The following is a 10,664-nucleotide window of genomic DNA, read 5'->3' on the forward strand; positions in this document are numbered from 1 at the left end:
TTTACATAGGTAACTAGGTGCGGAACAGTGCGAACACGTCGCGCCAGATTATCCGCTTTACCATTCTGAGAGCGAGAGACATAGACTAGGGAGAAGGAGACAAAATCCTCTCTATCCGCCTGGATGTCCTCCAAATATGGTGTAAAAGCTGGCCACTCAGAAGGCGAAGACACCATCTTCACTAAGTCAGAGCAGTCGGTGAGGAAAACGACAGATTGATTATCCGCTCCAATCATGCATCGCATAGCCCAGATAAGGGCTTCAACCTCGGCATGAAGAGGAGAGAGACTGCGGCGAAAGTTGGCAACACCCATGGTGGGGGCATCGTCCCAAGGCGACATGCAAAACCATCCTCTTCCCGCAAAAAAATCTGTTGTTTTCCACGAACCATCAACATAACAAACATAACTTGAGAAAGGCTGAGAAACCCCAAAACTCATCCTCCCACAGGGGACCGCCGTACCGGCAATAGCCGGTGCTAAGACCACATCATCCGTCTGAGCCAGAGCCCATGCTTTTGCTTCATCCTCCGCTAACCGCAAGATGGCTAGGGGATTGGAGTCCAGATTACTAAAAAGCTTATCATTTCGGGCTTTCCAGACATACCACAAAATCCATGGAAAATATTCCTGATTTTGAACATTTGGGAATCTCCAGAAAAGAAAATCCATATTTGTGAAAATTGATTCCGAGGGGAAAACACCTTGAGCCGTCGGAAACAGCGACAAGGCCCAAACCTGACAAGCTGGGGGACATTCAAAGAGGGTATGATTAATCGTCTCCTCCCCAATACCACAGGGCCCATAGGTAGCATCACAACTCAAACCACGTTTTCGTAGATTAGCAGTAACCGCCACACAACCCGAAAGCACTTGCCACATGAAGTGCCGAGTTTTTGGAGGACACCGAATTTTCCACACAAAGGCTTGAAGGGGTACCAAAGTCGGTCCAAAAATCTTCGGACCGGTTGAAGCGATCGAGTGAGAGCGAAGAGTGTGATACCCTGATTTAACCGAGTATTTACCAGACTTAGTAAAATGCCATCCCAACAAGTCTGGTTTATCCGGTTGTCGCAGTGGTAAAGCAGATATTATAGCCACATCTTCCGGTACAAACGTAGCCGTAAGCAGGACCATATCCCAGGAATTGGAACTCGTGTCAATAAGATTTGTAACACGGAGCATAGGATCAAAAGGTAACCCTGTACTTAGTGCTGGTCTCGGAGATTGAGCAGAGATCCATCGGTCAGTCCATACAGAGATGGCCGCACAAGATCCTACCCGTTTAATAAGTCCTTTATTAACCAGAGAGCGAGAAAAAACTATACTTCGCCACCCATAAGACGGCGAATACGATTTAATTGGATCCAATGGATCAGAATGTCGATAGTAGCGTCCTTTAAACACCCGTGCAAAAAGTGAATCCGGAACAGTGATTAAACGCCAAAGCTGCTTTGCCAGCAGAGCGGTGTTATAATCATCCAGGCACCGAAAACCCATACCCCCTGCATCTTTAGCATGACACAGCTTATCCCACGCCACCCAATGTAACCCGCTGGACTGTGGAGACGAGCTCCACCAGAAATTAGAAATCGCACTCGTCAATTTCGGCGTAACCTTCTTAGGCAACCGAAAACACGACATGACAAAAGTAGGCACCGCTGTAGCGACAGATTTAATCATAATCTCTTTTCCGCCCTTCGATAACATTCTAGCCGGCCATCCACTTGCTCTTGCTTGCAATTTGTCCTGAACAAACGAAAATTTTTTCGTCTTAGCCCCACCCAGGCTTTCCGGAATCCCTAAGTAAGATCCCATGCCACCCAAGTTTGTGATCCCCAAAACCCCTTTTATAATTTCTCGCAAATCATTATCCACAGTATGACCAAACTGGACTGAAGATTTCTGAAAATTGATTTGTTGACCAGAAACTCATTCGTACTCTTGCATGATTCCTAAGACCACCTCACATTGTTCCCGCGTGGCCCGACAGAAAAAAAGACTGTCATCAGCAAACAAAAGATGGGAGATGGCTGGACTAGCAGTCGAAACCTTGAGGCCGGTAAGAAGTTTCATCTGTTCGGCCTTCCGAAACTGTGCAATGAGTACCTCTGTGCACAGAATGAAAAGATAGGGCGACAAAGGATCCCCCTAACGCAGCCCCCTGGAAGGAGTGATGGATCCCTGTGCTTGGCCAATAATCAGGACCTTATATTGAACTGACGTGACACAACACATAATCCAGGATACTCACTTATCACAGAATCCAAATCGACGAAGTAGGTGATCAACAAAAGACCACTCCACCCGATCATAGGCCTTGCTCATGTCCGTTTTGATAGCCATGAACTTCCCCTTACAAGAACGATTAGTTCGCAGCCCATGAAACATTTCTTGAGCAATCAAAATGTTATCCGAAATCAACCGACCCTCCACAAATGCCAACTGAGTTTCCGAGACGAGGGACGGTAAAATAGTGTGTAAACGCTGGCACAGAACCTTCGAAATAATTTTAGACCCCACATTACACAGGCTGATGGGTCTTAACTCCGTCATCCTCGTTGGCTTATCCACCTTAGGGATAAGACATATGTTTGTCACATTTAAACGTTTCCCCATTCTGCAAGAAGGAATTGACCTCTAAAACCAAATCTGCTTTAACCGTGGCATGCTTTCTGGTAGAAAAGAGCAGTCATACCATCCGGACCGGGGGCCTTATCCGGAGGCATCATAAATAATGCTTGCTTAATCTCCTGCTCGGCAACCTCCCGAGTTAGAAGGTCATTCATCTCCACAGTAATGGATGGCTGAATTTCTTCTAACATCTCCGCAGGATCCGATGGGTCCGAGGGCGTAAATAGATCCTGAAAAAAAGAGACTGCTATATTTCGGATATCACTCCCCTCCGTCATCCAAGTACCATGCTGGTCATGAAGACCAACAATACGATTCCGAACACGTCGCTGTTTCGTCTGCGCATGAAAATAACTGGTATTACGGTCACCAAACCGCATCCACCGACTTCTGCTCTTTTGATACCAATATACCTCCTCGTCCCTATAAGCCTCCCATAATCGCCAAGTAAGCTCCACCAACACATCAACCATAGTAGCATCATTTTCCTGGGCCACCGCTAGCTTAGCCTTTAAATCCTCAATAGTCTCCCGCCCATAAGGCAGTTGCTCCTTCCGCCAACGAGATATGGCTCGTCGGCAGCTTGAAATTTTGTCCACCAGGGCGGAAGCTGAGGCTTCACCCGGTGGAGGACCCCAACCGTCAGCAACCACCCCTAAAAAACCTTCCTTTTCCAGCCACCGTATGTCAAAACGAAACCCACTCCGACCCCTCCGAGTGTTATCCTCAATAACAGCCAAAAGAGGTTTATGATCTGACGCGATCATTGGTAAGTACTCCATAAACGAGTTCTTAAACAAATCATGCCACTCCTCATTTGCTAAAGCCCGGTCTAAATGACAGCGTATTGGTTGTTTATCCCGCCACCCTCGCCAGGAAAGGCTATCCCCAATTGCAGGGAACTCAAGTAATCCACAATGTCGGATCATGGTGTTAAAAAGCACAAAAGAAGAAGCATGACGCAAGGCACCACCCTGCTTCTCATGATTGCCTTTTAATTCATTGAAATCTCCAATTAAAAACCAAGAAGAATCTCGGTTTAAACCAATCCTTGTTAACCGTTCCCAAACCAAATCCCGGTTTTTTGGAACCGTGGTCACCATAAATAAAAGATAGATGAAGTACTTTGCCTTTAAATGTAATTTCCACATCAATATTTCTGTTGGATTCAAATAAAATGGAAACATTATTATTATTATTATTATTATAAAATAGTGCAAGACCACCACTACAACCAACCGGTTCAACCATTTTTAAATCTGAAAAACCAAAATGACCAACAAAAGGTTCTAAAACAGAAAAAGATTGTCTAGTTTCAGAAAGAAACAGAAAATCTGGCCTATGTTTCCCCCATAAATCCCTAAGATACCCAATAGTGGCTTTGTTACCAAGTCCTTGACAATTCCAACTTAAAATCTTCATTTATCAACCTTTGGAAGTGGTGGCTTGGATCCACCTGCTGCACCCTTATCCTCCTCCTTCGGCTTCGGGTTAGTCGGCTCTCCAGCCTGGCCACCGTTCTTTGGAGCGGGCCTCTTGCGAGGTGTACCCCTTAGATACAAATTAAGTTTCTTTGAGCCCACACCCTTTAGGCCCATTAAGCCTTTGCCCTTGCGTGATTTGTCAAGCAAAACCGAAGGTGCACCCGCAGCCACCGGAGGAAGATCAGTGTCCATGGAAATTCCACAGGAATTAGGATCAGCACGAGAGCGAGGAGACCCCACAGCGGACTCCTCCCCAGTAACATCCACACCGGGGTCCCTTTCCCCTTTGACTGAAAGCTCCGTGCCGTCAGACACCACAGCTCCCGACATCGCAATATCCTCCACACCCTCCATAGCCAAACCTGCAACACCCGTAATAATACATGTATCCGGTAAGCCAGAGGCATCACCTTGAGCAACCCCATCGCCAGTAGAATCAACCGTTAGGATCGCTACAGGCAGCACCAGCACCGAGTTGTTCGACGTGACAATCGGACCAGATGTCGTGGTAACAGCGCCCAGATCAACAACCATAGACACCTCCTCCGGCTGCTGTGCAGACTCTACAGCCGCAGACATCGAGATATCCAACTCACTATCCTGGAATAAAGCTTTACGGACAACCTTGACCGGTACAGAAAAGTTATCCTTGTCCCTAGAGGGAGAGACCCTAGTATCCACCGCCTCCGCTTGCGTATGAACTGGCTCCTGAGCAGTCGACCTTGAGAACCTATGGTCATTATATTGCACAGAGGTTTGAAAACGTCGTTGCTTCGCCAAAGGTACACCTGCAACTAGCTCCGATTGAAGCTTTGAACCCCTTGCAATCTTCCCTTCAAGAGGACGCTTCCCTGCAGCCTGAGAACCTTCCCCATGCGATCTCCCTCGAGATCCCCCACGAGAAGGACCAGCCATCTCAGACCCTTGCTTCCGATCGGACCTAACAGCCCCCTTGTAGCTCTGGTTACGTCTTACATCAACCACCTCTGGTAAAGGATGGACAACTGCCTCCTCTGAAACCACTTGCAACAGTGGACAATACGCCTTATCATGACATAAACTGAAGCAATGAGAGCAGTAACCAAACAGACGCTCATAGCGGAGAGAAAAGTGGTTTCCTCTCCATTAAAGAACTCCACCTCCGTCTGAAAGCATAAGGGTTTGAACCCATCAATCAGCACCTGAACTCGCCCCCCATCAATATCAACCTCCTGGACACGACCGATGTCCTCACCAATGCTCCTGAACTCCCATAACACGAACCCAGAAAATCAAGGACGAAGGGTACATGGGATCGACAGTAGGACTCCATCGAACCATAGACACCATCCAGTGATCGAAGTGGAAAGGAGCCATCTTCATCACCTCAATGATATCCACTTCATCATCGAAATCAAACTGGTATTTGCCCAGACCTAAGTCAGCACCAACAACCTTGCCCTCTAAATGCCAGATGCGAGAGAACATGAACAAAAGCATCTTCATGTCCTGCGATCTTGGGTTCATGCACCGGCCGATAATCGTCTTGGAGTAACCCTCAATCAAAGCCGTATTGTCAAAGTATGGAATTTTGACTTTACGTTTCACCACAGCTTGAATAACACTCTTTGAAATCGAACTCTGACCAAGGACCATGCTCTGAGACATGTTGAAAAAGCAGAGAATGGACGGGAGAGCAAAAAGAAACAGTGAACGAAATCGACAAAAGCCAATAGAAAACAGAGAGAAGTGTATGTGATGAATCTGCTCAACAGAGGGAAAAGCCCATTTATACACCTCCAACAAGGAAATCCGCATATCCTCCTTCTTAAAACACACACCCAAAACACAATCAATCAGATCTCGCTGAGGACGGCAAAACCCGATACTATTAATGTATATCGCCAAAGAAGCATTCCGGAGCCTAGACCAGAGAGGATCCTTACCCCCACCCAAAAAATCAATCCGGATCTGTGTCATTGCCAAAAGTATTCGCCTTCCTTCTTCAAAATAGATGGTGAAGAAAGCACATAGATGAAAATCCTCTAGGAGATCGAGATACGATCGAGGACACCATAAATTCCCAGATTGCGAAATGTTTCCCCAAATAAAAAATCGGATCTTCAATCCAATCAAAAAGATCATCAATCGGAGACTAAATTCCAAGATCCCCAAGATACCATCATAAAAACCATAGAGAACCAAAAGCGCCACCGAAGAAAACACTTGCATCAGGGATCAAAACCCTCGAAACCCTATCGCCATCGCCGATATGATAAATTTATATGAAATCTATGTTTGATGCTTTACCTTGTTCATAAAAAAACAAAATTTCATATACTAAGTAAAAACTCAAAATTCTCAACTGAAATCACTATCTTTCGGCTTCACTCTCTGCTATGGTATCACATGACTCATATAGATCGATTCGTCAAATGTGACCTTTTTCTTAAAAAGAAAATGTGAGAAAAATTGCAAAATAGACGGTTTAAAAAAATATATTTGTAAAAGTAGTACAATAACTATGAATTTTAAAAAGATTGCGGAGAATAATGTAAGAATATTTATTTATAGGATAAAAAATCACGAAAGTTAAAAGTCTAAAATTATTGATTTAGAGAAGTTACAATTATAGTTAATAATGTATTTTAATAAAAACGAATTGAGAAAATAGTCAATTCTTCTTTTATGTAATTTCATTTACAATTTTGAAGTAATGTGTGAATTTCATTTAAAGTATGGATTAGTAAACATGTTATATTTTTGGTTTAATTGAAGATAAATATTATATTGTGAATACTAAAATGTCAAATAGACCAATAGAGATAGGGGGAATTTTCAACAATACCTTTTTTCTATGTATAAAACAACTAAATTCTAAGCCCTAAACTCTAAATACTAATTTATAACCCCTCAAAACTATATCCTAAATGTAAAATAAAGAAATCAAACTGAAATTTAAAAAAAAAATAATTTAACATATTGTAATTGTGTAAAAGAGGTAAAAATGCAAATGTTCACAAAATGAGTATTTTTGAAAAAAGGTATAAAAACATATTTCTAACAAATTCGCTAGAGATAAAGTAAAATTTTAATATATACTAGATTTTGAACCCATGCTACGCGTGGGTTTATTTGATATATTTTGATAAAAATTATATACAATTGATTACGGTAATAAAATATTATCTCATAAAAAAAATTAAAATTAGTAATAAGAAAAAAAAATTCAGATACACAATTTTTTAAAATATAAAAATCAGTTGTGTTATAAAATCAAATCTGATAAAAAATCATAAATTTTACTTGACGTCCAGGCGAGGCAACTGATGACCTCACATATCCTAAACCATTTTCTTTGACCACCAGAAAAACGAAACAATTTTATAATCATGAATTTAACTCGTTTTCATATTTGATTGATCGCTACCACCTATGTTTTCGTGTTTTTTATTCAATGTTTTCTTATTCTTCATATTTTTTCTTGTCATTTTCATTGTCAAATTTGTGTTAATTGTCATCGTAACTTTTACCGTTTGGTTTTTCGTTATACTCTTTTTCTTCTTCTTCCTCGTCAACTTCTTCACATTCTTCCACTGAAAAATCTTTTTTTAGACTACCACACAACTTGTTAACCCATCAAACTCCAAGAACAAAATCATTTCTTTTCTCATAAAATTTGTGAAATTCATGATTACCAGCATAGTCAACACATGCACCCAATTATTGACAATTTTATCCATATACTTATTTGGTTTTAGATCCACGCGTTTAGAAACTTCTCAAACCAAAATCTTTACTTGGTTTATAATATTTTAAAAACATAATAAAATATACTAATAATTATTTATTTAATATGAATCATATGATATATAGAAATATGAGTACACTATAAGAACATATTAATTATAAATAAATAATATCAATTATATTATATCATCAAATAATATCAACCGTATCATATTATCAAATAACCGTAACCGTATATAACAGTAACCGCTTGAACCGTAACCGTATTTAAACGTAACCGTTTAACCGTTTGTTAAACGGTTCTGGTTAAGGTTACAAAAATTTCTAACCATAACCGATGGTTAATAAACCTTAATTGTGACAACCGTAACCCTGTTCATGCCTATGTATAGCTAATAAAACATGTGTGTTTGTCGTCCATCTTTCTTCTTTAAACCTCAAAATGTGACTCAAACATCAAATTAAGGTCTTGCGATGTCAATCCTTCTTCCTTAGGCCCAAAAATAAAAAATTAATAAAAGAATATCAACTCATCTATAAAATCATACACAAAAATATGTTTACAGCTCATAAGAAATAAAAAGTACAAATGTAGATAAATAAGATAATTTATGTTTTGCATCAATATTAGTAGTATAAAATGTTAATAAGTGATATGTCAAATTTCTATTGATTGTTTAAAATCCTATGTGGACGGCCTTTTAAATATATGCTTAATTTAAAAGAGTATATAAAGCCGATAATTGATAAAAAAACATGCAATAAACTGCTATTACATTTGATATGTTTTGTATAACTGGTTATTAGTAGGAGTTATATATTATAATTATGTTTTATAAACATGCAATAATCCTGCTCATTCGTTGTTGGAAGCATATTAATCTTATTTATACTGGTTCTGAACCATTGTTTAAAAAGTTTCTAGCCGATGTGGGATATTGTGCCTAGTTCTTTGGTTTCCATAAATTTAAAATTTTTCTTTTTCTAAAAAATTATGTAAATTTAAAAAATGTAATGAATGACATGTCAAATCATGATAGGTTGTTTAAAATAATTCTTAATATAAATTTTTTTGAAAATTATATAAAATGTTAATAAGTGATATGTTAAATTGGACGGCTTTAAGAGCTTATAACTCTTACTTTTTATTAGAATATATTTTTTTAAATTTCATGGTTCATAAATTTGATTGATAATATATTTTTGTCATGGACAATTAATTATTGTGGATTAACTTAATAAGGAAGCTACTTCATTCAATGGCATTAAAAAACTAACAGAAGGCTTCAAAGTTTGGGGAACGCAGAGCAATCTAAAACGCAGCGTTTTTAATAAAATCGCTGTTAATTTCAAAACGTTGCGTTTTATCTGACCTCTCCTTAGAAAAAAAAAGAGAGGGTTTATTGCCGGCGGCGAGAGAGAACAGTCGCCGGAGAATATGGTTACCGGGAAGATAGCAACTCGTCTTCATCTCTTGATCAATCGTTGTGTTCGAGGATACGCCGTGAGTAATAATTTTCCAACTCTTTGTATTCCGTTTCGTTGTGAGTTAGCGTAACTTAAATTGTTTATGTGGTTTTTGTATAAACGCAATGGTCATGTAGGAAAGAGAAGAGATGAGTTCGCCGACGAAGGAAACGGAGAAAGATTTGCTTCTTTCTCTATCTCAGGTACATCTTTGTTGATGCATTGTTTGTGGTCTTGTGTGTTAATCTTCGAAGCTCCGGTTCTCTAATTAACGGAGTTGGTTTCCTAGGTGTTGAGAGAGATTCAGTCTTGGATTAGCGAAATTGCAAGTGATTCGATGGTGGTGAGTTCACTTCTTTTAGAATTCTCATCTGTGTGTGTGTGTGTTTGATTCTAAGGTTGGTTGATGATTAGTTAAGTTCAACAGGAAGAGGGAGAGGAGACTGTTGATCATGAGGATGAAACTGATGCTGCTGTATGCTTGGAAAGAGTTGTGGCTGATCTTGTAAGTTCCTCATTCTTAGTTCTCTAAGGGGAGAGTTCCCAAGTTACAGAAAAATTGTACCTTTGATGGTTTAGCCGTTTAGGGGTTGTCTATGATTTGGAGTTATCCTTTAGCTTGATTTGGTTTCTCTGGGGTTTTCCGGCAGGTTGGTTTGTTGGATATGAAGAATGTGCATGTTAAACATTTGGCTGGCAACGTTCTTGTGGAAGTATCCGAGTGTCTTGTTGAATCTGTATGTTTTCTTGCGTCTGCCTCACTTGAGATTTTAGAAAAATGTTGTATCTTTCAGAAATTATACCTTAATCATTTGTTTTCCTAGGGAAGTCAATGGGATGATTTCATTCGTTTGCTTTGTGAATGTTTGCGCTTAGCAGTTATCTACAGTTGCCCAATCCCTGCTGTTTCTTCATCAACTGGATTTGGAAATCCGGATCTACATTTCTTGGGTTCTGATGTTCTTAAATGTAAGCTGGAAAAGGCTAACTGGTACATGGTGTCTGATATTTTTCGAATTCTTCGTAATATATTGAAGCGATTGAGCCAAGAAGAAAATGAGGATCTTCTTGATGTATACTTGGAATCTGTCAACTCTACACTTGCAAAAGTTCCTTGGTGCCGAGTGGACGCTATTTTCTCTCATCAGCATGGTAGTGGAACTTTTGGAAGCACTAAAAACTGTGAGGAAGCAACAGTATTTCTTGGGAGCTTTGTTCAGTTTCTCTGTTCCGTGGTTCAGCAGGTTCCCTTTGCTGAAGAATCTGATGGTTTTGAACCTACACATTTGATCCTCCAAAAAACCATCGAGCTTGTTCCTGATCTCCTCCGTTGGTGCCATCCAAAGTTAGA

The 10,664-nt window shown here is 40.1% G+C and overlaps 1 protein-coding gene across 1 annotated transcript in view; it reads left to right on the top strand.

Moving 5' to 3' along the window:
- The window catches only part of LOC104780873, a 4,379-nt gene continuing 2,872 nt past the window's right edge, over positions 9,158 to 10,664 (top strand). The window contains exons 1-5 of the mRNA XM_010505414.2: positions 9,158 to 9,350; positions 9,451 to 9,516; positions 9,603 to 9,656; positions 9,741 to 9,818; positions 9,964 to 10,050. Of these exons, the coding sequence (XP_010503716.1) occupies positions 9,285 to 9,350; positions 9,451 to 9,516; positions 9,603 to 9,656; positions 9,741 to 9,818; positions 9,964 to 10,050 (351 nt within the window). The 5' untranslated portion in view covers positions 9,158 to 9,284. The remainder of the gene's footprint in view (positions 9,351 to 9,450; positions 9,517 to 9,602; positions 9,657 to 9,740; positions 9,819 to 9,963; positions 10,051 to 10,664) is intronic.

The sequence above is a fragment of the Camelina sativa genome, chromosome 4, assembly GCF_000633955.1.
Source record: "Camelina sativa cultivar DH55 chromosome 4, Cs, whole genome shotgun sequence".
Taxonomy (NCBI): Eukaryota; Viridiplantae; Streptophyta; class Magnoliopsida; order Brassicales; family Brassicaceae; genus Camelina; species Camelina sativa.